Source organism: Hyperoodon ampullatus (genome assembly GCF_949752795.1).
Source record: "Hyperoodon ampullatus genome assembly, chromosome: 17".
Classification (NCBI taxonomy): Eukaryota; Metazoa; Chordata; class Mammalia; order Artiodactyla; family Ziphiidae; genus Hyperoodon; species Hyperoodon ampullatus.
Genome location: NC_136930.1, coordinates 4,887,382 through 4,915,037, shown reverse-complemented (window position 1 = coordinate 4,915,037; position 27,656 = coordinate 4,887,382). Strand labels below are relative to the sequence as shown.

The following is a 27,656-nucleotide window of genomic DNA, read 5'->3' as shown; positions in this document are numbered from 1 at the left end:
ATGGCCCCCATGGGTATCCGCCTGTCCCCACTGGGGGTGGCCGTGTTCTGCCTGCTGGGGCTCGGCGTGCTCTACCACCTCTACTCGGGCTTCCTGGCCGGCCGCTTCAGCTTCTTCGGCCTGGGCGGCGAGCCGAGCGGCGGGGCGGCGGGGCCCGCGGCCTCGGCCGACGGGGGCACAGTGGACCTGCGCGAGATGCTGGCCGTGTCGGTGCTGGCGGCCGTGCGCGGCGGCGACGAAGTGCGGCGCGTCCGCGAGAGCAACGTCCTCCACGAGAAGTCCAAGGGGAAGACGCGCGAGGGGGCCGACGACAAGATGACCAGCGGGGACGTGCTGTCCAACCGCAAGATGTTCTACCTGCTCAAGACCGCCTTCCCCAACGTGCAGGTGGGCGTCGCGAGCCGGCGCTGGGGCGGGGGGCGGAGCGGGGGCCTGGGCGCGGGTCCCGGCGCGTCGACTCCTGCAGCAGCCCCAGGCGTTCCGGCTCTGGCTCCCGATTTTGCAGATCTGGAGATGGAGACGCACAGGTTTAGGTGCTCAAGGTCATAACAGAGAGTTCGTGGAAGAGCTGGGTGAGGTCGCGGGGCGTCCGACTCGGGGCGCGTGACCTGGCCCCTCCCCAGGTGTGCGCGCCCGCTTGGCACCTGGGATCTGGAGCTTTGGCTTCTGGGTGGGCCCTGCTCTCCAAAGGCAGAGAAAGTTAACTTCGCTCCCTGCCGCAGGCTCTTTTGTCGAATGAAAGGGTTGGACTAGCACCCCCAAGGCCCTCTAGCCTCCTTTCATCTAATTGCTGGAAGGGTCGTGACTGTAAAATACACGTTTTCTGGCGAACCTGCCAGGAACCAGCTGAAGGCCATGTTAGACGTCTTGCTGCAGAGCTCTGGGTGTGCAGGACATTTGTGGCTGGTGTGCCCACGATTTACTTTAGCTGTGGTCTCATCAGGACCCTCTTACTGGCATGTATTTGGGGGGCCCTTCAAGGAAGTGTTTCGAAGTATATTTCCCAGCGACTTCAGCCCTCTATCCCTTATTTACTCCAAAGAGTAAGGATTGAAGAACGTTTCTGGGGAAGGAATTGACATTTTCTTAGGGAAATCCAGACATTTTGGATTTGTTATTAATACTTTAAACTTCATCATTTCAGCGCAGCTGCTGTTGAATGAATAAAGCTTTTTAAAATGTATTACAATCCAGAGGAAGAGCTGCCGTAGTGTGGCGGTACTTTCTATGTTTTAGCTCACCTAACAGTAGATTTTGGCGACGGGGAAGAAAAATTGTTTCCAGTGGAATTTTATTGATTAGGTAAACAGTGAAATGTAAACCCCAGCTTCTTTGGAAGGTATCTGACCTTTTACTGTTGTTCCTGTAAGACTTAGGAGTATTGTCATTGTAGAATTACATATCTTGTTAAACCCTCTCTCCAGTCTGTTGTATTACTGCTTTTTCTTTTTTTGGTCTTTTTTTCTTACTTTTTTTTTTTTTTTGGTCTTTTTAAAAAATTTTTTACAGTGGGAAGGAACTTTGGCTCTGGTATCACGAGCTGCTGGATACCTGATGTAATTGACATGATAGTTCTCAAACAAAACATAGAACATTTCAGGTTTTTCTTTTGCCCTACTGTGCTTTATCATCACAAATAATACTTATCTTGTGTTTGCTTCTGGATGTAAGATGTGCTTGTAAAATTTCTTTTTCACTTCTCCGAAGCGCATGTGTTCCCTAAGAGTTTGTGGAAAAAAACAGGAATTTCAGAGAAGTTGATATATGCTAGTTATAACAGTAATGATAATAACCATTTATTGAGTGTATTTTAGGTGTCCAGATCCTGGCTACATAGGACTTGACTTGATCCTCACAGCAACTTTAAGAAGTAAATTTTATTTTCCCACTTTCCACGTGGGAGACCTGAGACTCATGACACTCCACTCCACAGTTTATATGAACTACCTTTAGGAGGCTACTTAAAACTTGTAGTATGATTTTCTGGGGAAAATGTAAAATTGTAGAAGCTTAAAGGCAATAATAGTGAAATATAGCAGCAGAGTTGACTTTTTAAAAAAGGCCAGTACAAAAATATTCTCAAATATTGAATATGTATATCCATATGTACGTGTGTGTTCAAATGTGAACTCCACCCCACTGCACATCTATCCAAACTTTTGCCTTGGGTAACTTCCACAGGATTCTGCATTTGTTTTCTCCCTTCTTAACAAACGCTGGGGGAATAGCTGCCAAGGGTGATGAGCTGCATTTTGTTAAAACACAAAAACTAAGCTTTTTACAGATGTTGAAGTCTGCTTTTATGCAAAATAACTTTTTGTTTTCTCGTGACTGAATGTTTGCATGTACGTCTTTTGCGTGTCTTTTGTGTTTGTGTTGGATGGTGATTAGTGGAATAGAGGAGGTTATGTTCATTTACACAGTGTCACAGTAGGATAGTGTCATGATGGGCTGTCTCCTTTTGTCAGTAAGTTGTTAGACTAGAGGCCAGATGTTACTGCCATCTAGGTAGTGACTCAGCCCTACATTCTTTCCTGTCTCCTTCCCTTCCTCCAACGCGCAGAAGTACAGTCTTAAATGTCTAGTTGTTTTTGAAGCTGCACCTGAAATTTTTTGGTGAAGATCTTAAGTCGAATCCCACTCAGTTTATGTCCCCATGGAAAATTAGCACTGAGAAACCACAGATCCTCTTTTCTTTTATCCTGGTGCCCTATGCAAATGGAGAGAGGTCCCTTTCTCCCATGACTTCCCTGTCTGGAGTCAGAGGCTTGAACTTGCCTATCTTAATTGTTCACTCCTTAGTAAGAGAATATTGCAGGTGTCACTCACTCTCAACTGGACAGTTTTGCCCCGAGGGGACATTTGGCAATGTCTGGAGATTTTTGGTTGTCACAACTGGCGGCAAAATGCTCTTGGCATCTGGTAGGTAGAGGATAAACATCCCATAATGCACAGAACAGTCCCCCTTAATGAAGAATTACCTGGCCTAATTTTTCAATTGGTGCCGAGGTTGAGAAGCCCTACTCTAAAGCAGTGCCTGTTGGACTTCTCTGGCGGTCCAGTGGTTAAGACTCCCCTCTTCCAGCGCTTCTACTGCAGGGAGCCCAGGTTTGACCCCAGGTGGGGAACTAATATCCCACATGCTGCCCGGCGTGGCCAAAAAAACACAAAGGTGCGTGCTGTCCTAAGAAAACTCAAGTTTGGCCTAGGATCTCTGGATTCCCTTTTATCTTCAGTCTTTCTCACATTTGGGATCTTGGGAGAGTTCTCAGGGCAGCCTTTCTCCTCTTCCTAAACACATTGGCAATGCTTGATTTCATTGTGTGAAAATAATAGTAACTGCAGCCATTTGTATGACACTGTCTCTCATTGTATGCTTGTGGATAATGATGAAAATGAAGGCTGAAGATAGATTTTTGGAGTGGATTTGCAGTACAGAACACATTTAGATTTATAGTTTTGATTTAATGTACAGAGAACTCTCTTTTTAAGGGGCTCCTGTCCTCAATTTGTTGAAAGTTTTTGACAATGATTTATTTGAAGATAAAGCCTTCCTTGACCTCAGGGATGAGCGACTCTTCTCTCTCAACAGGAGTACTCACTGGAAAAGTTTGAGAAGTGCTAATATAGTGCAAAGAACACTTGCCTTAACGTCTTGTCCTGTCACCAGGCTAGGTGATCCTGGCCAGTCATTTAACTTCTTTGGGCTACAGTTTCCTCTTCTATAAAATTGAGATAACTAGTAATTTTATAATTAATACAGACATAAGCATCACAGACAGAGAAAAACCAAGTTCAAAAGAGTATATATATATATATGGAGTATATATATATTTATAAAACCAAGTTCAAAGGCGGTATAGAGGTGGCAGTGTAGTAAATTCAAGTAGCCTGATGAGCTTGAAACAGATGCACATGGGAGCCTTACTGTGGAAGAAATTAGGAAGGTAGGCAGAGGCTAGATCCTGTGCTAATCTCAAAGAGGTTTGAACCTGATCTTTAGTTTAATCCTAGAGTACTAAAAGAAGGCCAGATTTACCTGACTTTTCTTGAAGCCTACATGATGCCATACTTTGTTTGGGCTTTGGCCATTGAGAGGTGAGTGAGACCAGTTAGGAGACTGTTTAAATAGACTTTGTGAGAGATGAGGACCCAAACTCAGGCAATGGGAAAGCTATACTCAGCTTGTTTTACTAGCCAACATTTATTTCGTCCTCGGTAAGTGGCAAGCCCTGAATTAAGCGTTTTCTTACCATTATTAATTTACTCTTGACAACAACGTAGGAGGTTAAGTGCTATTACCTCCATTTTGCAGGTAAATAAATTGAGACTTGGAGAGGCTAAATAATTTGCCAAAGGTTACACAGGTAGAAAATCATCTTAGGCTCACAGAGATTCACTTAATGGTCTGGGAATGATCTCAGGTCTGTATAATTCTGTATATAGGGCAGCATAGGAGTAGCAGATAAAGTGTACTCTTAACTACAGTTTTTTAAAGGTTGAAAGAGCTCATGGTATAGATGCTTAGAGAATGGTTTGGAGGGGGTAGACCAGTTAGGAGGCTTTCTCAAGTGAGAGATGATGCATTTTGAATTGGGGGTCATGGTTGTAGAGAGGATATATGTGGAAGGATATGAGAGCATTTCTAGGGATGTGTGTCAAAAGTGAGTTCTGTTTCTGGCTTTCACAGTTGGTGTTTTGCTGGTGCTGAAGGGCAGTGGAGGGTGACAAGTACAAGAGGGCACGTGATGAATGCCATCTTAGACTAGTTAAGTTGGAGCTGCCTTTGAAAGGTCCAAGGGGACTTGTTAAAGTGGTAGTTGAATATATGGGTCTTAAGCTCTGAAGAGACATTTGAATTAGAAATATACATTTGTGAGTCATCAATGTTGTACTATTCATTGAAACCAGTTTTGGACAGGGGTGCTTCGGGAGAGAATATAGTGTGAAAGGGGAAGATCAGGGCCTAGGACCAAGAATAACAAAAACTGAAAATAATCGTTTAGTAAGAATACTAGCAGCCAGCTTTTATTAAGTGCTTACCCTGTGTTAAGCACTATGCTGTTTGTTTGTTTTGCCTGTTGTATTTCATTGATTCAGCCAAAGAACCCTATAGGAAGGTATATTTATCACCCACTTTTAGCAATAAGCACCTACTCTTTATAATGGGTCTGTGTGCAGGTCATTGATAAATTTTGTGAGTTCTCTTGGTGTCTTGATGAGAAGGAAGCAAAATTTAAAAAGATGGGAAGTAAGGAAATAGAGACATTAAGTAAAGACAAGTCTTTCAAGAAATTGGGCTCTAAGGAACTTGGCTAGGGTATTATGTGGGACTAAGAGAAGGTTCTGTGGATTTTTTTGTTTCGTATGTTTGTTTTTAAAGTGTCAAACATCAGAGCATGTTTATTTATAGGGGTATATTTGAGGTAATAGCTGGCAGTAAAAGGCTTCTGTAGGTAAAAGGAGAAGAAGACGGCTAGAGAGCTATATATATCCATTTAGAAAATAGTTATTGAATGCCTACTGAAAGCATGGGGTGAAGCATTATATCCAAACACTTATTAGGATATAATGATTTAGGGAGAAATGCAGTAAATGCTACCTTCTTAAGGCATTAACCAACAGTTTCTTTGATCCCAGAATAACTGAACTGTCATATGAATGGCACTAATTGTATTTTAGGGTCTTGATTTCTTATTCTTCAATTCCTTGGTGAGGACTGAGACAGATAGGCAGTAGTGATGAGAGTAGATTGAGTGGAAGGTCTTACAGGGAAGAAATGAAACTGCATTGATGAAGAATAATGTTGTCAATCAAGAAGTATTTATGTAGCACCTACTGTGCCAGGCCCTGGTTTGGGCACTGGGGACAGAGCTATAGTAATGAAGGAAACTGTGTCCTTGAACTCACAGAACTTATGTTCTAGTGAGTCAAGATGGATAGTAAACATATAAACACATATGTCAGATACTAATGAGGGCTTTGAAGAGAATAAGATTGTGTGGGGAGAGGGGTGGGGTGGGGTGGGGCCCTGCTCTGGCCGTGGTGGTCAGGGAAGGCCACTCTGGGGCCCTGTCATAGGGGCTGAGAACTGAATGACGAGAAGCAGCCAGACCATCATGCAGAGGTTTGGGGAGAGTGTAGATGAACAGAAGAGTACAGGAGCAAAGGCCCTGAGGCCAGAGGATCAGATGAGGGCAAGTGAGTCTGGAGTGTAGTAAATAAGGGCACAAATAGAGAAAGGTTACTGGAGCCAGATCATCCCAGACTTAACCTTGTAGGTGATGGTAAGGAGTCTGGATTTTATCTCGATGTAATGAGAAACCATTGGAAGGTTTTAAGCAGGGAGTGACATGTTGTGATTTAGGAAGATGTCAGGTTGCTGGGTTGAGAAGTAAAACTTCAGAAAGGCAGCAATTGATCTGTTTTGTTCACTATTATATTTCCTTGCCCAAAGCAGTTTAGAATATGTAGTCATTAAATTGTTGTTGAATGAATGAATGAATCAGTGAATGCATGATTGGAGGCAAGAGCAATCAAAGGCTATTTTTGGAATCCAAGTGAGAGAGAGAGGGTGGTTCAGGATATATTTCTTGGTATACATAGTGACAGATATTTAGAATCGAGAGCTAGAATTTCCAGGGCTTACTGGCTGGTGGAATGTGGAAAATAATTGAGGAAGACTTACACTGGTTTTGACGTTAACAACTGTTGGTAAGGCTGTTTACAATGGTGGGAGTGTTTATTAAATTTGTAGGTGTGACGTGGTAGTAGCAGGTAACAGATAGCTGTTGTGAAAAAACAGATCAGGTCATTGTGCTGGTGTTTCTCCCTTACCTGACTCTCAGTGAAAATCTTTTCGAATAAAGTTCTGTAACATGTTAGCACATACTCGGTTGAAAGAATATGAAGAAGCTGATGAACTCCAAGCAAAAATCTTAATCATTAAGGCACAGTGATAGGGCTTCCCTGGTGGTCCAGTGGTTAAGAATCCACCTTCCAAGGCACAGGACGCAGGTTCGATCCCTGGTCAGGGACTAAGATCCCACATGCCACAGGGAAACTAAGCCCACGTGCTGCAACTACTGAGCCTGCGCACCACAACTAGAGAAGCCTGTGTGCTGCAACTACAGAGCCTGTGTGCTCTGGAGCCCGCGCGCCACAAGTAGAGAGAAACCCATGCATAGCAACAAAGAGCTCATGTGCCGCAATGAAAGATCCTGTGTGCCACAACTAAGACCTGACACAGCCAAAACTAAATTAATTAATTTAAAAAAAAAACGCAGAAAAAAAGGCACAGTTGATGCCACTCAGACTTGGCACTACCGTTTTTGTAAAACTAGAGTGATCAAGACCCAGGAACTGCTTCTGTTTTCCTGGTGTCACATCCATTATTTGTTTTAAGTTTATTCTGGTGTTTGCATGTTCTTACTGCTGCATTCATTCCTTGAGGTGGCCTAGCGTTGTCATTAAGAGCGTGGGCTCTATAACCAAAATACTTCAGAGTGATATTTGCAAGATGGTAGTATAGGAATTCTCTATTGTCATTCCCGTATAGAACATTGATTTTGGCAGTCACCCATGGACAGGAGTTTCTTTGTGGGAGTCTGGGAGTCCAGCGGAGAAGTTTCAGCACATTACTGAGACAAAAAAAATCCAAAAATAGATGCATTGAAGAGGGTAAAAAGAACATTTTCACTTTTCGTATGTTGCCCCTCTGTCAAGGTAACACAGCTCAGTGCCAGGAGAGAGAGACCCCTTCAGCCTGTGATTTCACCCACAGGAGTGTGTGAGTGATTGCCTGGCTTTTCTAGCCATGCAGGACACTGGCCAAAAGGCCTACTTTTTTTTCACCTCACCTGGATTACTGAGGTGATCTGCAAGTCTGAGGGGTTGGGAGAAACTGTGGGAACACCTAAATCAGGACTCAGCTCATCAAACGGATGCTACTAACCTCTTTGCAAATGCCATCAGGAAGCCTGCCCATAAGCCACTGGGGACTCCTTACCTGCAAACCCCCCCAAGTGGCCTGTGAGCACCCCCAACAATACACGCCTCACCCACACCACCCACCCGCTTTGGCCTGATTTTGGCACATGCTCCCACAGACCATGAGATTAAGCCTTTGCAGATGGCTAGTGAACAAATGCAGAAAGTCACCATGACTCTGGGATGGGGAAAAGGCTCACAGACTTGAGCATTTCAGGACACCACCCTAGAGAAAACAAAAGAGAGGCTCTCGGCACTTGGCCTGGCTTTAGGGGATTGAGATAAAGCAAACTATAACAAGGGACGAAGAAGGTCAATCAGTAATGATAAAAGGGTCATTTCATTAGGAGGATATAACAGTTGTAAATACCTGTGCACACAACATCGGAGCATCTGAATATATTAAGCAAATATAGATCTGAGGCTAGAAAGAGAGCAATGCAACAGTAGTAGGGACTTCAGTACCCCACTTTCAGTTACAGATCATCCAGACAGATCATCAAGAAAGAAATAATAGACTTGCACCATAGATTGAATGGACCTATCATACATATACAGAACATTTCATCATCAGCAGAATAATACACATTCTTTTCAAACTCATATAGGATATTCTCCAGGATAGATTACATATTAGGCCAGAAAACAAGTCTTAACAAATTGAAGAATATTGAAATCATATCAAGCATTTTTTCTGACCACAATGATGTAAAACTAGAAGTCAGTAACAGAAGGAAAGCTGGAAAATTTACAAATATGTGAAAACTAAACAACACTCAGAAAAAGTCAAAAGGGGAATGAAAAAAATATCTTGAAGTAAACAAAAATGGAATCACAACATACCAAAGCTTATGGGATGCAGCAAAAGCAGTTCCAAGGGGGAAATTTATACACAAAAAAGAAAAAAACCTACCTTAAGAAAAAAGAAAAATCTCAAACAACCTAACTCACACCTCAAGGAACTAGGAAAAGAAGAACAAACTAAGCCCAAAATTAGCAGCAGGAAGGAAATAATAAAGATCAGAGCAGAAATAAGAGACTAGAAAAACAATAGAAAATATGAACTGAGATCTGGTTTTTTGAAAAGGTAAAATTGCCAAACCTTTAGCGAGACTAAGATAAGAGAATACTCAAATACATAAAATCAGTAATGAAAGCATAGACATTACACCTGATACTGCAAAACACAAAGGATCATAACAGACTACTATGGACAGTTATATGCCAACAAATTGTATAACCTAGAAGAAATGGATAAATACCTTAAAACAAAAACCTACCAAGACTGAACTAGGAAAAAATAGAATATCTGAACAGATCTGTAATTAGTAAGATTAAATCATTAGTCAAAAGTCTCCCAACAAAGAAAATCCAAGGACCAGATGACTTCTTCAGTGAATTCAACCAAACATTTAATGAGAATTAATTCCAGTCCTTCCCAAATTCTTCCAGAGAATTGAAGAAGTAGCAACAGTCCCAAACTCTCTTTATGAAACCAGCATTACCCTGATACCAAAGTCATACAAAGACACTACAAGAAAAGAGCATTACAGGCCAACATCCCTGATGAATATACATGTAAAAATTCTCAACAAGATACTAGCAAACTGAATTCAACAGCACATTTAAAGGATTAAACACCATGATCAAGTAGAATTTACCCCTGGGATGTAAGGACAGTTTAACATATGCACATCAGTCAAGGTGATATACCACTTGAACAGAATGAAAGATAAAAATCGTATGATTCAACATACTTCTGTGATAAAAACTCTCAACAAACTAAGTATTGGAGGACTATACCTCAACATAATAAAGGCCATATATGACAGGACCACAGCTAATGTACTCAATGGTGAAAAGCTTTAAGTTTTCCCTCTAAGAAACAAGACGAAGATGCTCACTTTTACGACATCCATTCAACATAGTACTGGAAGTCCTGGCCAGAGCAATTAGGTAAGTAAAACAAATAAAATGCATCCAAATCAGAAAGGAAGAAGTAAAATTGTCTCTGCAGATGAGCCAATCTAACATATAGAAAACCCTAAAGACTCCACCAAAATACTTTTGAAGTAATAAACAAATTCAGTAAAGTTGCAGGATACAAAATCAATATGCAAAAATCAGTTACATTTCTGTACACTAACAACAGTGAACTATCTGAAAGAGAAATTAAGAAAACAATCTTGTTTACAGTAACATCAAAAACAATAAAATATGAATAAATTTAACCAAGGCAGTGAAAGACCTGTATACTGAAAACTGAAAGACATTGATGAAAGAAATGGAAGAAGATACAAATAAATGGAAAGAGATTGCTTGTTCTTGGATTGGGAAAATTAATATTGTTAAAATATCTGTACTCCCCAAAGCAATCTTCAGATTCAGTGCAATCCTTATCAAAATTCCAATGGCATTTTTCAGAGAACTAGAACAAACAATCCTAAAATTCATATGGAACCACAAAAGACCTGAGTAGCCAAGCAAGAACAAAGCTGGAGGCATCACACTTTCTGATTTCAAAATATATTACAAAGCTATAGTAATCAAAACAATATGATAGTGGCATAAAACATACACATAGACCAACGGAATTTCATATAGAGTTCAGAAATAATCCAGTGCATATACGTCCAGCTAATCTTTGACAAGGTGCCAAGAACACACCATGGGGAAAAGATAGTCTCTTCAATAAATGGTGCTGGGAATGCTGGTTATCCATATGCAAAAGAATGAAACTGAACCTTTATTTTACACCACGCAGCAAAAATTAACTCGAAATACACTAGGATTTAAGTGTGACACCTAAAACCTAAAATTCCTTAGCATGATCTTAGCAATGATTTTTTTTGGAAAAGGCACCAAAAAGCATGGAAAACAAAAGCAAAGATAAACAAGTGGGACAACATCAAACTAAAAAGCTTTTCGCACAGGAAAGGAGACAGTCAACTAAATGAAAAGGCAACATATGGAATGGCAGAAAGTATTTGCAAACCATATATGTGATAAGGGGTTAATGTCTAAAACATGTAAGGAAGTCAGCTCAGTAGCAAAAGAATAAATAATTCAATTAAAAAATGGGCAAAGGACCCAAATAGACATTTTTCCAAAGAAGACATCTAATTAGCCATCTGATGTATGAAAATGTGCTCAGTATCACTAATCATTAGGAAAATACAAATCAGAACCACAATGAGATATGAATTCACACCTGTTAAGATTGCTTTTATCAAATAGACAAGAGATGAGTGTTGGCAAGGATGCGGAGAAAAGGGAGCTCCTACCTTTTATACTGTTGGTGGGAATGTAAATTGGTACAGCCATTATGGGAAACAGTACGGAGGTTCTTCAAAAAAAATTTAAAATAGAACTGCTATATGATCCAGCAGTCTCATTTCTGGATATATATCTGAATAAAATGAAATCAGTATCTGGAGGAAATATCTGTACTCGCAAGTGCATTGTAACAATATTCGTCATAGTTAAGATATGGAAACAACGGATAGATACGTGTCCACCTATGCATGAATGAATAAAGAAAATGTGATGCACACACATAAAGTGGAATGCTATTCAACCTTTAAAAAGAAGGACGTCTTGCCATTTGGGACAACATAGATAAACCTCGAGGGAACTCTGCTAAGTGAAATAAACCAGACAGAGAAGGTAAAATATTGTATCACATTTATATGTGGAATCTTAAAAGAAAAAAGAAAAACAAGTCAAAATTGTACAAACAGTGAGCAGAATGGTGGTTGCCAGAGTTTAGGAGATGGGGTAAAATGGGGAGATGTTGGTGAAGTGTATAAACTTTCAATTAGGGACTTCCCTGGTGGCGCAGTGGTTAAGAATCCGCCTGCCAATGCAGGGGACACGGGTTCTAGCCCTGGTCCAAGAAGATCCCACATGCCATGGAGCAACTAAGCCCATGCGCCACAACTACTGAGCCGGCGCTATAGAGCCCAGGAGCCACAACTACTGAGCCCACGTGCCACAACTACTGAAGCCCATGCACCTAGAGCCCATGCTCCACAACAAGAGAAGCCACCACAATGAGAAGCCCGCGCACCACAGCGAAGAGTAGCCCCTGCTCACCACAACTAGAGAAAGCCCGCGCACAGCAATGAAGACCCAACACAGCCAAACTTAATTTATTTTTTTAAAAAGCAACTTTCAATTATAACTAAGATGAATAAGTTCTGAAGATCTAATGTGCAGCAATGTGACTGGTTTATATTACTGAATTATATACATGAAATTTGCTTCAAGAGTAGATCTTAAGTGTTTTCACCACAAAAGGAAAAAGTAAATATGTGATGTGGTAGATATGTCAATTTACTTAATTGTGGTGCTTACTCCACAGTGTATGTGTATATCATCTTGTCATGTTGTACACTTTAAATACATTCAGCTTTGTCAATTATACCTCAGTGAAGCTGGGGGAAAAAGCCAAAATATGTCAAGGAAAGTCACCCCACCATGATATTTATATATATATATATATATATATATATATATATATATATATATCTATCACATATGTATCATGATATATCATATATATTTTTTTTTCCTTTTCCCCAAAATGGATTGTTCTGTTTCCAAGAAGGGGTTAAAAAAAGTGTAGGGATTTTGATTGAAGTTGCTTTAAATCTACAGTTTACAGATGGGAGAATTGACATCTTTATCATTGTTTTTAAGTCATATTGTTTTTAAGGCATAATTTTAAGTCCATTGTCACTTTTTCTGACTCTTATAGTTACTTGTGTTCAGTGTTCCATAATATTGTCAGTCCATTTTCACACTTTTAGATCTGTTATTTTTCCTAAATATTATTAAGTTTTAAATAGCTTGTTTCCTTGATGTTTAGTTTCTTTTTATTTTTCTCTATGTTTAGATTCTCTGTCCTGCTTACACAACAAGCTAATTTCGAATATTAGATTGGAAAGCACTGGAAGACAATGTCGCTGGAATTTCTTACATATTTTCAGTTTTCAGTGGCATTCCTTGAAATAAAAATACTTATCTACTTTCAATTTATGGGATTTTGTCTGAATTGTTTTTCTCTATTCTGTTTTTTCCAGGTAGTGATTTTTTTCTAACTGTAAAACTGTTTTAACTGTCAATTATTTTTAATGCAGATAAATACTGAGGAACATGTGGATGCAACTGATCAGGAGGTTATCTTGTGGGATCGTAAAATTCCTGAAGACATCCTAAAGGAAATAGCCACTCCTCAGGAAGTACCAGCAGAGAGTGTTACTGTCTGGATTGACCCCCTTGATGCTACGCAGGAATATACGGGTAATTTTAAAGTTGATCTCAGACTTTATGTTGCCATTACGTATCGGAGAACCAGAACAAGGGCAGGTGGTGTATTCCTGGTGGTAAGTACTTTACCAACCTGACACAACTTTTCCAATTAGATTTTAAGATGGAGAGCTGGATTAAAGCACTGTGGTATATGCAACTTCTGGAGTGGACCAGTTATTCTCAACCTTTTTTTTTTTTTCCTCAGACCACTGTATTATGGCATCCTCCTCTCACTATGTCACTGATTCTTTAGTGAAGGGATGTTTCTAGCAGTCACAACAACAAAATAGTTCCTATCGGACCCCAGTTTATTGAAGTGTTGATTTACATATTGATTTATTTATTGAGGTGCTCGTTATTGAGGTATTTATTTATATAGCCAGAACACAATATTCACTTGTGATTTTTGGAATTTAGGTTTTATTCCATATGCATCTGTTCTTGGAATTCAAGGTAGTAAATCCTAGGCACCCAGGGAGCAAGTAACCAGCAAAACAGAGTTACTTCTCCCACCTCCTGTTGCTGCTCTTTTCACCTAGTCCTAGCTCCTGTGTCACTTCTGTGGATCTTCTCTCAGTCCTTATTTCTTACACAGAGATATATAATTTTCTCTGTTTGCTTTGTTCTCTTGGTACATAAAAGTTGATTGCTTATAGATCTGTTCTTCTAAACGGTACGTTCTCTGAATGTGGAGGCTTCTGCTTTTTCACCTTTGCACTCCAGCGCTTAAGTACGGAACTTGGCCCAAAACAGACACTCAGTAGAGAACTATTTGGAGAACAGGGAGAAGACACTAGGTGTGTATATCTGATAGTAACTGAAATTCTAAAACAATATTTTGCAAAAGTAGTACAAATATGGAATATTGAGGGGTTTGTTTGTAAAAAGTTTTTCCTAGACTGCAATTGATTTGATGATATAATAATGATATTTAGTGAGCACATCCCTTGTACAGGGACTATTCTAAATGCTTTTTAAAATTCTAAATGCTTTAAAAATTGAGTTTTTAAATTCAATCCTAAAATTATTATTGTTGGATGGTTTTTTTTTTTTTTTTCTTGTAGAGGATCTTCGAAAGTACGTTACTACTATGGTGTGTGTGGCTGTAAATGGTAAACCTGTGCTAGGAGTAATACATAAGCCATTTTCTGAATATACAGGTAAGAAATATGCTAGAGCTTCCAAGAGTTAACGTTATTAAACCATTTGTCTGTAGTATTTACTGTCCTTTTGGAATCTCAGCTGTAGCTCAGTAATTGTTAAAGTCAGCCCCCTACCCTACCTCACCCCCTCCCTGGGTACAGTGAGGATTTTATTGTTGGTACTAATAATATATGGCAAAGCAGAGCTTTCTAAACCTTGTTTAGAGAATAGAAACTGTGTTAAATGAAGATGAACGATTCTTAGTGTGTCGGTGAATACAATTGGGCATGGACTCCCCGGCAGCTGAGCTCCTCTCTGCTTCTGTCATGCTGTTGCTGGGGATAAGGTCCAGGGCTCTTACACATTGGATTCCGAGATCCACCATGTGAAGTGGACTTAGCCCAACCTGTTGTCATATCAGGAAATGAGCTTGATATTGTGGTGGTTAAGGGCAGTGCCAGTCTCAGCATTACAGTTGGGTGGTATCACTGTGAAAGTCTTAATAATCAGGCCAGTCCCTCTGTAGGCCTGGACGCCCTTCCGAGCTCCTTTAGACCCTTGCTTCCCCACCTTCTTGATGCAGTAATGTTTGTTAGCTTCCTGCAGGTGGCAGGTCAGATCCATGACAGTCGTGTTGGGAGGGGGAATATGGAAGGCCATGCCAAAGAGCTTGCCCAAAGCCTTGTCAGAGCTAATGAATCCTGGGATGACATTTTGGGGTCTGCAGTTTGCCAGAGAGGCTAGTCATGGTCTTCCAGACGTCAGTGATGGTGTGCACTGTGGGTTACAAGTCCACGATGACACCATGAATTTTCAGGGTGGTGAAGTAAGTGGAGGGAAACAATGAGTGGTATGAGCAGTACTGCTGACAGTCCAAAGGGAATCCTCATACTTTTCATTGGTAAGTCCCGTCAGAAACTTGAGGCTAGGATTATGGCCCTTTTGGCTCCAGTGTTCTCTAAGATGATGAAGTTCTTGATGGAGACAGTACCTACTTTGCCAGTATTGAAAGCAGCCCTGATGGCCAGTTATAGTCGGCTGAATAACGTCTCCTTCAAATTCACATCCATCCCTGTATTCGTTTTCTAGAGCTGCCATTAAAAATCCCATAAACAGTGTGTCTTTAAACAGCAGATACATAGCCTGTCACAGTTTTGGAGGCTAGAAGTCCAAAATCAAGGTGTGGGCAGAGCCATACTCTCTGAAACCTACAGGGAAAAATCCTTCCATATCTTTCTCTTAGCTTCTGGTAGTTTGCTAGCAATCCCCGGGGTTTCTTGGTGTAAATCCAGTCTCTGCCTCTGTCATTGGTGTGTGTTGTGTCTCCCTGTGTGTCTGTGTCTGTGTGTCTTTTCTTATAAAGACACAAGTCATGGTAGAGTAAGAGCCTGTCACACTCCAGCATGACTTCCTCTTAACTAATTACATCTGCTAGTAACTTAGGATCCTGTTTTCAAATAGAGGCAGATTCTGGTGTGCTGGGGGTCAGGACTTCAACATATCTCTAGGGGGAAAACAGTTCAACTCATAACAACCCAGAACTTCAGAATGTGACCTTTTTGGGAAATAAGGTCCTGGCAGATGTAATTAAGGTAAATACCAACATGAGCTCATCCTGCATTAGGATGGGCCCTTAAACCATCCTTAGAAGAAACAGAGAGCATGCAGACATACCAGGGGTAAGATGATGTGATAGGAGGCAGGGCCTGGAGTGATGCATGCAAGCCGAGGGACACCAAAGACTGCTGGCAGCCGCGAGAAGCTAGGAGAGAGGCACAGAGCAGACTCCCCCTTCGAGCTTCCAGAAGGAACACACACTGCCAACATCGTGATTTTGGACTTGCTGGCCTCCAGACTGTGAGAAGATAAATTTCTCTCATTGTAAGCCACCAAGTTTGTGGTAATGTGTTATGGCAGCCCTAGGAAACTAACACATAGGGCATCCGTATAGTTTGATCTTTTACTCCATCCAGCCTCATCCATCGTGTCTCGTTGGTGTGGCTGACACTGCATAAAAATGCTGTCTGTCAAGTGGAGAGAAATAGAGACAAAGTTAATTTTTTATTACTCTAGATTATTTGCTTTGCAGAATAACCTTGTACCCGAGTGCTAGCTGCTCTGAGATAGGCTAAACATATATATGAGGATTGGGTCTGCATTTCAAAATGAAATCTGCTTTGTGTTCTCTGACCTTTTAACTCCTGTTCATAATTCAGGTAGTGTTTTTCAATTGACAGTGTGATGAGCTACAAAAGCTTCATGCCATTACTGTGGTAGTGTGCCTTAAGATTAATTATATAATTGCTTCATGGTTTACAGATTGCTTTCACATATTTCATTTAATCCTTACCAAATTAGTTATTATACAGGTTAGACTTCTAGCTGAAGCTGTGTAATAATCTGCACCAAAATACAGGAGATTGAACAAAACAGTTCATTCTCTCTTCTCCAGCAGCCTGTATGTAAGCAGACCATGGCAGCTCCCTGGTACCAAATTCTCACACAAATTCTCTTGCTGTTTTGCTGTACTAACGTTAGTTGCCCTCATCTGCATGACTGAGGATGGCTCACTGCTTCATCCACTTTCCAGCAGTGGAGAGGGCTAGAAGGCAGACGCGGAAGATGTTTCCCACTAAGGGTTTGACCTGTAAGTTGTACACATCACTTCAGCTCACATCCACTGATCAAAACATAGCTGGAATCCAGCCACAAGGGAGGTGAAGAAATGTAGTCTTTACTTTCAGTGGCCATCCAAGCTGAAATTCAGGGGCTCCGTCCCTCAGGGAACACAGGGAGAGTGGATATTGGAGTGTAATGTAGCAGTACTGCTACACCTTGTCCGGCTCCTGAGGGAAGGACGCGGTTACTACTAGCATGGCACTTACAGGTGAGAAAAGGAGACTCAGAAATTTGGTATGTTCCTCAAGATCATCCAGCTGAAGTCGAGGAGTCAGCCCCAGGGGTTTCACGCAAATGGTGTGTCACACACCACTTGTGTAATTATAACGCCATGATTCCTAACGTGTATAGTGTTTAGAAATTTATGGTACCTCATTTGAGCCTTTCGATAACTCTGGGTGACAAAGAAAAATGTTGTCTTTTTTATAGATGAGAAAAGGGCCTTAGCAGCTCAATGTTGTCTTTTTTGTAGATGAGAGAAGAGCCTTAGGCAGCTCTCATCGAGAAAACCATACAGTTTAAAATGTTACTGTAAGGGCTAACCACTCCTTATTAGTATCTTACATTTGTTTAGTATTTTCACAGTTAGTGAAGTGTATTGACATAAATTCATTTCAGTCTCAAAGTAACTCTGGAAAGAACATAAAATAGGAAATAGGCGACTTTCTTTTAATAAAAACAGGCACATAAAGGTTATGTACGGGGCTGAGGTCTTTGAGATCCTCTCATTCTTCTGACAACGTCCCTCATGCCTGTTTCTGTCAGTTAGGACTGCCTTTAGCTGCGTATAAAATAAATCGTCTTTGCAGTGGTTAAACAAGTAAGGGCTTTATTTTTCTCACCTAATTAAGACGGCCACAGGGTAGGAGTGATTCGGTGTCTTTCTGATTCTCTTAAATGCCTGACTCCTCTCTTTTTGTTTTTCTTTCTTAGAAGGTGGCATTTTGTTTGCGTGCTCACAAAAATGGGTGATTCCGGTTACCATGGCTCTATTCCAGGCAGGAAGAAAGGGCAAAGAAGAGGGACAAAAGATCTATCGTAGATTTTCTTTCTATTTGGAAGGACTGACTTTGAAGCCCTCTGCTTCGTCTCATTGGCCAAATGTCACGTGACACGCTTAGCTGCCAACAGAGCCTGCTGTCCAAAGAGAATTAGAACTGGGATAGAGGAAATGCAGAGAAAGTTGATATCAGAGAGGCCGATAGGTCCAGGTCTCCACATCTGTTCATGTTAGGAGAGAGAAGGGCGATAATAAAACCTCCATTTTTAAAAACCTTTATTCCATCAGAATATATGATATGCCCCCCTCATAGGCTTAGGAACATAAGGTGCTTGCTAGTCAGCAAACATTCCAGAAGAATCAATATGCCCTTAATTAGGTGTGGGTTGACCTTCCATTCCTGGATCGAAGGTTTGTTTGGCTTGTGCCCTCTTTGGGACTATTGTTTTCACATCCAGACTGTATATTGATGTTGGCAGAGTACAAACTGTCAAGTATTGTGTATTTACCGGAATTTAGCTACACTTGACTATAATGGGAGCTAGATATTATTGTTGCTGGCAACAGTTAGAACAAAGCTGATCAAAATTCTTCTCAGACTTAAGTAGAATTAATTCACTGAGTGAAATACTTAAAAAAGCAAGAGATACTAGAATAGTACATATTTTAATGAAGTAATATATAAGTGGGTGTAGTATATCCACTCAGTGGAATTTTGTGGCTATTAAAAATAAGTTATAATGTCTGAAGTATGTGTAGAAAGGTACCAACCACTTTTTATTTCCTACTGGACTTTTTGTTAGCATGTCTTATAGATAGACGAAACATGTTCTGTTGGCTGCTATTTTAGCTTATCACTACTACCTTATCATCAACATCAATCATTTATTTAAGCACCTACTGTATTTTTTTAAGGGGCTTGAAATAATTTTGTCCATATAAATGTTATGACTGAATGTCTTGAGTTTATGTGATCTGAAATATATATTTTTAATATTAAATGAATAATTCTTATCTAAAATTACTCTGGTACTATCTACTGAGATATAGTCTTTATTCTCTTACACAATACTGACCTCTAGAGATACAGCACTGTAAATTCACTTCTTAATAAAACTTTTTTTGATCATCTCTAAAAAGAATTTAGAGGATTTTTTTGCTTCTCATTTCTTATTTTACTTTTATTATGAATAATTAAAAAAACCAATTATAATGAATTTTCATGTACTCCATCCAGATTTAACAGCTGATAACATTTTTATATATTTGCTTTTATTTATTCATTTATTTATTTATTTGCCTATGTACTTTAGAGAAAATTACAAGGAACATGACATTTTACCCCTGTATATTTCAATATGCATGTCTAAAAAGAACATGTTTCTAAACAAGAACAGTACTATTAATATAATAATAAAATTAGGAATTATTCCATAATTGATCCAATAGTCACATTTCTCCCAATTGTTCCTAAATTGGATTTTACAACCTGTTACCTCAGACCAAAATCCAGTCAAGGACAAGCAATTCTTTTGGTTGTTAGGTTGCTATGTTAAATTCTTCTAATCTAGATCCTAGAACAGCCCCCAGTCCCCTTTATCTCCAGACATTGACTTGTTGAGGAGATCAGGTCCCTTGTCATAGAATGTCCTGCCTTTTGGATTTTTCTGATTATTTTCCCAGGCTGTTATTTAACTTGTTTATTTTTCATCTTCTTTTTCTTATGAAGGGTAACAGATCTGGAGGCCTGATTGGATTAAGGTTAAATATTTTTCTCAAGAACACATTTTAGGTACTCTTCATGTACTTCCTACTGCATCACATTACGTTACATATGTCTCATCTCGCTATTAATGGTGTTAATAAGATGGTTAAGGTGTTCATGACCAGACTTCTCAGTTATAAAATTATAGTGATTCTCTTGGTATCAGCAGGTAATCTAGAGAGAGATTTTGGCATCATTTGAAATCAGGATTCCTTTAAACCTTCCATATAATAGTTTTAAGATCTATTTAAGATGTAAAATGGGATTTTCAATTCTGTTGTTTTTTTCTACATATGTTAGCTGAAGTTCTGTAGAGAAAGTTCTCCATCAACTTGGGGTTATTTGTTTACCGTAAAACGTGGTGTCTACTCAAAGACACCGTACTTTTTTCCTTTACCAATTTTCAGGTTAGGGTTAGGGTAAAAACCACCTCCGGTGCAAACAGATGTTATTCTGGGGCAAGAGTAGGCATTCTCTCTCTCTCTTTAATATCCTGTCTCCTGGATTTTTATATATTCAATGTGATTCAAACTACAGTTATTATTTTTTAAGTTTAATTTGTTCTTCTGTTGCATTTTTTACTAACACTTTAATATATACTTTTCTCTTTAAATACCACTATATAGTCATCTTCTTCAGGTATTACCTATTGGTTCTCTCCTAGCAGCAGCAATTAAATTAGCTTAGTTTAGCCTTCTTGACCAACTATCCCATTTTAGTCAATCATATTTTTTTGATGTTTATCTTTCTACTCCACTATTCAAATCTTCAGATTTAAATGGTGTCCTTCAACTCTCAGTAATCAACTATGAGGTGACATTTCTACACCTTTTTTCCTATCTTTGTCTTTCTCTTAAATCCACAGTTACACTTATTCAGTGCTTACCAGCAGTACTTCCGCTGAGAGTTCCTCAGTCATCCTTTGGTTGGATAAAGCCTGTCCTCTAATAGATTACTTTAGAAGAGCTAGCTCATGAATGCCAAATTACCTGAGTTCTTACACGGGAAAAGCTTTTTCTATAGTGTTGATACTTGGAAAAACCACTTGGCTAGTTATAAAACATATGTATTTTAAAACTGTATTTGTTTCCTAGGGCAGTTATAACAAATTACCACAGACTGGGTGGCTTAAAACAATACAACTGTATTCTCATATTTCTGGAGGCCAGAAGTCTGATATCAAGTGGTTGGCAGTGTCACGCTCAAGAGAAGACTCCTTCCTTGCCTCTTCTGATATCAAGTGGTTGACAGTGTTACGCTCAAGAGAAGACTCCTTCCTTGCCTCTTCCAGCTTCTGGTGGCTCCAGGCATTCCTTGGCGTGCCTTGGTTTGTAGACATTTCCCTCCAATTCATGTCTCCTTCTTCACATTCTCTTTGTCTCTGTATTTCTGCATTTCCTCCTCTTATAAGGATACCAGTCATTAAATTTAGGGTCCACTCTAATCCATTACGACCTCAGCTTTACATCTGCAAAGACCCTATTTCCAAATGAGGTCACATTCTGACGGCTCAGGGTAGACCTGAACTTTGGTAGGACGTTATTCAACCCACTATACCCCGTTTTTTCTTGGTTAAATGGTATAAACTCTTGAACTGGTGTGACATCTGTGTAGGCATGTGTTGAATCTTGACAGAAAGGCTTATAGCCTGATTTTCTGTTCTTTGTAAGTAGCTTGGTCTTTTTGCCTGGAATGCCAAAGAACGTTATCTTTAGAGTCTCATAAAAGAACTATGACTTATCTCAGATTCAGAGTTGGCATTCTGGGCAGTTGTCTCCATATTATGTCTCAATGTGGACATTTAGGTTCTCTTTATTTCAAGGACATTTTAAAGATTAGTTCTGTTTCATTTTGTTTTTCTGTTTCACGGACTCCTAATGTATGTATGCTGACTCTTCTTTCATTGGCTTCCATATGGATCAGTTTTACTCTGGTCCCTTTTATGTGTTTACTTGTTTCATTTATTTTTTGTTTTTCTTATTGCTTTCTGTGCTTTTGGGCAATTCTATTGTCCCTTGTGTATCCTGTGATTTAGCCCTAAGCCTTTAATGATTTTGTCCTTTTTTTTTTTCTTCAGTTTCTTTCCTGTGTTATATGAGTTCCCATTTCATGTCTTCCTATTGTTTATCTCTTATGATTTGTTCTTTTCTATTTGTTCCATAGCATTCTTTTTATTTTTTTTGTTGCTTGTTTATTTTTAACTATGTTGCAGTGTTGCCTTATAGTCTCAACTCTGCTTTGTAGAAATTTTCAAGTAGCCTGAAATGTTTTAATCATCGTTCCTTATGTTTTCTTCTTTTTCAGTAGACATTGCAGTTCTATATTTCTTATTTCTATTTGACCCAGTTTCTGTGGAATTGGGGGAAGGGTGGTAGCAGGACAGAGGTTTGGGTAATTCTTGGTTCCCGAGCTTTCTTTAAAGTTAGTGTGAGGAAGGCGTTGTCTTTATTAGTAGGCACCTTTTTTTGTTGTTTCCACATTTTTTCTTTCGTGTTTGACCCCTTCTTGTTTCAGTAGGGCCCTTACATTCAACCCCTTCCTTCTTTTTAGTCCTCTTTGCTGTCTTCCAAATTGTCTCTCGTAGAGAAACGTCCTAAAAGATGTTGTACTTCTTCCAGTATGCTCTTGAGACTTCCCTTTTGTTTCCGTGTCTTCTCCAAGCCTCGTTTACTCACTGCTTTGTTGCCAAGTCTCAGGCCTCCTTTCAGTAGTTCTCATTTTAGATGGGACCTTTCCTTCTGGGCAGAGATTCTGGCTATTGCTGTCTGAGTTGGCCACCACTGACGTCTTGGCACTTCCACGAAGCTCCTGCCATGTTCCGTGTACAGGGTCAGCCACAGTACTTACTCTGCTGGTCTTTGGTATTTACTCCCGTTCTTTCGGATAAATTTGTGTTTATAGCTATCCTCTGTCTCCTACTTATTCTTTAGGTATTAGTTAACTCTGTTTTTGTTCTCTTTGTTGCTGTGTGTGGTTTTGGAAAGACGTGTGAGAAGAATCTGAGAGACTGCCATCAGCTGGGGGAACTCAGAAACCTAGACTCAGTTCATTTATAAAATTTTTTTCTGCAGCCAGGAGTAAGTGGTAACGTAGCTGCCTACATTGCTAGCTGTGGTGGACTATATTTTATCTCACAGTGAGTGACTACTAGAACAGTAATCTCATTGGGATATTTCTGAGTAAGTTTGTTTTCTTGTATAGTTTGGTAGTCAGTAAAGAAAACTTCGAAACCAAGAAAAGCATTTCAAGCCATCTCTGCAATCTCCTCACCTTCTTAAAAATTTCTGGTCTACTTTGAAATCTAGTGCTTTTTCTTTTTATACTCTCTGATGTAGGAGGTATGTAAACCTAACTCACCTCTTTGACTGTTTTATATTTATAAAGCTCATTAGGAAATTGAGCCAATATACAAATAATTGAAACCGTGAATATATTAGACGAAAAGGTAGTGTAGAAGGAAAGTCGTTTTTAAATTTTGAATTAGGTCGTAGGTTGCCGCAGGTTGTGTTGCCCAGGAATCAGACTTTGGGGTGGCAATTAGAATGCAGGATGTTTACTAGAGAGTGCTCTTGGGATCAGATTTGTGGAAGGGAGGGAAGGAAGTAGGAGAAGTTGAGTTGCAGCATGGTCCCAGTGAAGACTCGGCAGCTTCCCTACAGGGAGCTCTGGAGCCTGGGCTTTCTTAAACCAAGGAGTTAATAGTCACTGTTTCTGGTTGGGCAGGATTGCATAGCCTCTTTTAGTTTTGTCTTAATATGTGACTATTATAAAAAAATAAACATATTACTCTTGTACTCAGAAAACGAAAGCTTCCTGTTTTGGAAAAATGTATGAGTAATTCTTTGGAAGAAGTTTTTTTTCAATCACTCTTGGTACTTTGAGTTCTGGTTTTAAAAGCTTCAGTGCCATTACTGGCTATTACATTTTCTTTCCAGCTTGGGCGATGGTAGACCGTGGGTCAAATGTGAAAGCCCGCACTTCTTACAATGAGAAGACCCCGAGGATCGTTGTGTCTCGCTCCCATTCAGGAATGGTCAAGCAGGTTGCTCTTCAGACTTTCGGAAACCAGACTACAATCATCCCGGCGGGCGGTGCTGGTATGTTCCTACTCCCCTGCGGTGCCTGTGCAGTGTTCCCTGCATGGCCAAGGCCATGTCAGGAGGCAGATTTGGTTGTCCCCTCCTTGGGAAGAAAGTGAGAATGGACAGTGGGCTTTCAAGACAGGCGTGGTCTCCTACTTGGTGATCTCAACAGTGGGATTCAGTCACACGTGCCTCCTTGGTAGAGACAGTCTCACAATAGAAACAGTCTCACAATAGTGATTTCTGTTCCTCTAATACTACGAAAGCATATTTCTGACATTGATGGTTGTTATATGTATGATCTGATTGTGAAATAATTGTGCTATTAGTTTAACTGTAAGAATAGCAAGGAGAGAAAGAAAGATCCAGCACATCAGAACGCTTTATTTAGCAGCAGGGTGCCAGGAATCATCAGGAGTGTTATTAGAATGCCTAACCCCTTGGTCACTGTTCACGCCCCTGAACTCCTCAGCTTTCGTGTCTGGGAGGAGCCACAGAGTCTAGTGCCCATCCAGCTTAATGTAGATTCTGTATTATTGCATTCCCTATGTTCTAGCTCAGGGTCAGCTGACTTTCTCTGAAAGGCCCGATAGTAAATATTTTAGGCTTTGTGAGTCACATATGATCTCTTTTGCATACTATTATTTGATTTTTTTTTAACCGTGCTTTAAAAATACCCCCCCCCCCCAAAAAAATCTATAGCTTGAGGGCTGTACAAAAGCAGGCCATGGCCCAGATTTAGCTCATGGGTCATTTGCCCACCCTTGTTTTGAGTGTTGTTTAATATGACAGAAGTGTTTTAATTCAAACAAATAGCAGATTATAGTCAGAAATGTTTGTGTTTGAAAACCTTTTCAGCAAAGTAATAAAGGGAAAAGTAGTGTTTTTAACCTTTAAGCCTAATAGTTTTAGTTTACTGCTGACCTATACGTGTCTTTCTTAACATGGCTTTATTGTTTTCTTACAGGCTCTCAGTTTGGTTAGGAAAGGTGATATCCAAAATGCCCAGTAGGAATGGGATAAGCTAGATTTTAGACCCAGTTTCTTCTGGGTTTGTTTTATTATTTTATTTTTAAAATTCTGCCTCATTACAAAAAAGACTTAAGATAGTAGCATTATTTTGTGCTTCCTTCTTTCAAATCCAGCCTTCCTGGAGACTCAAGGGAAACCGGTGGGTGTTTAGCTTTAGTGTAATAGTCCATAGGAAACGATTCATGTTGAAGGTATCACCCCGTAGAAGACAAGCACAAAGTAGATTTAAATTTAAAAAATTATAGACATATATTTGTTTATATTTAAGAACAGCTTAATAAATTACTTTGCAGTATTTTTTTTTTTGGCTCATTTGGGTTTAATGTCTACACTATTACTTAAAAAAAAAACTTAAAAAAAATAAGTTTAGACTTAGCAGTTGCAAAGATAGTACAGAGAGCTCCTGCACACCCTGTGCTGTTATTTTAACAATGTACTCAAAACAGTAAGCTCCTTTCTTCAAATCTTTCAGACAATAACCTAAATTCTGTGTTTATCTTGTAGGTTATAAAGTGTTAGCACTCTTGGATGTGCCTGATAAGAGTCAAGAAAAAGCTGATCTATATATCCATGTGACATATATCAAAAAGTGGGATATATGTGCTGGCAATGCCATCTTAAAAGCCCTTGGGGGGCATATGACTACCCTGAGTGGGGAAGAAATCAGTTACACGGGTTCTGACGGCATTGAAGGAGGGCTTCTCGCCAGCATCAGGATGAACCACCAAGCTCTGGTCAGAAAACTCCCCAGCCTAGAGAAGACAGGACATAAATAAGCCACGCTGGTGACAGGTCACCGCTCCTCCAGAGCTGAACGGTCAGCCTGGAACGCTGGAGGCTTCAAAGCATCGGTGGAGACTGCATGGTTACGGCCATCCCGAACTTTTTAAAGTATTTATGAAGCATCAGAGACTTATTTTCCCTGTAATAGGATGCAAGATCAGGGAGAATGGGTTGCTTCCTGTCTCAAGTATTGTCTTTATTTTTGAGACTATTTTCGTACAGTTGTCATACACAAGGCGCATATATATATATTTGTGAATTAAAATCTATAGTCGAGTCTACATTGTTATGAGTCACCGTTTTCACACAATATCATGAATCTTCACTGTTTGTTAGTACTTTCATATAGAATTGGGCTGAAGAAAGGATTGATTTTGTGTAGATGTTTAATATTACTTTACAATTATATCTCATTGAAAATAAAATAATTGGGGGTTTTTACCCCTAGTTCAGATGGAAAGCACAAGAAGCTACAAATTCATTAATATGCACAAATTCTCTATCGCTTACTGAATATATTTCTTATGGATTAAAATAGAAAAAGCTTAAATTGTTTTTTTTTCTTTGAAATTTTAATAACAGGTTCACCAGCTAGTAGAGAATATAGATATATGATGGTTGCGTTGTAACTGTAATTTCTGTGTGTGTGTGTTTTGTTTTGTTTTTATAAAGAAAAGTGTGTTTGTACCTATGGGTTCAACATTTCTGCCATCTTGCTGGTAATTTTCATTTGCCCTATGGACGGTGGTGCATGGTTCCATCCTTTCCCTCTTGACCAGCATTTAGTCTTTAACTTGTAAGGTTTGGATTAAGGTTTCAGGGTTAGCATTAGAATTTGGTATATTTTCTCATTAGGGATAAAATATGCTGTATAAGGCATTATAAAAGTATAAATGATCCTCTTATTAACTGAAAGTTATTTGACATTACGTGAATTGAGCTAGCTTTTATTATTTTCAAAAGCCATGTTATAGTACTTTTTAAAAAATTTGCCAGGTTTGTATATAGAGATTCTCTCATTATCAAGAATAAGTTAAGGTTGCTTTTGCCGTGGTTAGTTTTACCATTAATAAATGGATCTAACCTAACCAAACTAAGTATTAACTTTTGAGATACTTTGTGTCTTTCCTTCAGATTAAAAAAATGAAGATTGAAGTTACTTTTTGTTGAATTTTTTTCCTATTCAAGTGTGCAGAATCTGGTTTGAAGAAAGGTTGTGACATATTCACTGTGTCACTGTAATTTGAACCTTGCTTTGTAGGATATCTTTCATTGGGATGTCTGATTTCTCTCAGTGTGATAGCTGGAAATTTCAGGTAAACGGTAGCGTTATTTCACGTGACTTTGCTATGGTTTTATTCCATAACACACTGATAAGGAGAGGGATTTCTTATGGTTTCATGGTTTCTTTTCTTTATATCTTTCTTCCTTTCTCTCTCTCTCTCTTTCTCTCTCTCTTTCTTTTCTCTTTAAATTTTTTAACCCTAAATCAACTTTCCATTTATTTTCCTACCTTGGAGGTAAAGTTGACCAAAAGGTGGGCATCCTCACCTGGTGGAATGTGCTTACAACTTTAGGTTTGCAAATTACACTGTCCAAGGTCCTTATTCCTCATTGGGGAATTGGACCTAGTGTGATACACACATTGCCACCCGGTCTCTAGCAACTAGTCACCAATCTGGTAGGGTAATGGGCCTTGATAGGTAGGGTTTTGTTCATGAAAATTCATTCAAAGTTTTGGTAGTTGGAACACTTGATATTTAAACAGGACTTAGGAATTCTGAGCAGAATATTAGAGACTGCATCTTTTTTTGCAATGAGATGAGGAAATCCTTTTTCTCAGGAGGGATGGCAAAGGCATATGCTGTTT

The 27,656-nt window shown here is 39.5% G+C and overlaps 1 protein-coding gene across 1 annotated transcript; it reads left to right on the top strand.

Moving 5' to 3' along the window:
- On the top strand, positions 1–26,427 carry BPNT2 (3'(2'), 5'-bisphosphate nucleotidase 2; the record flags this gene model as incomplete). The annotated part of the gene is made up of 5 exons (XM_079722187.1): positions 1–387; positions 13,131–13,293; positions 14,367–14,462; positions 23,825–23,986; positions 25,508–26,427. The coding sequence occupies 5 exons, from the start codon at positions 1–3 to the stop codon at positions 25,777–25,779; spliced, it is 1,080 nt and encodes a 359-aa protein (XP_079578313.1). The 3' UTR covers positions 25,780–26,427.
- Between the last annotated feature and the right edge of the window lie 1,229 nt (positions 26,428–27,656).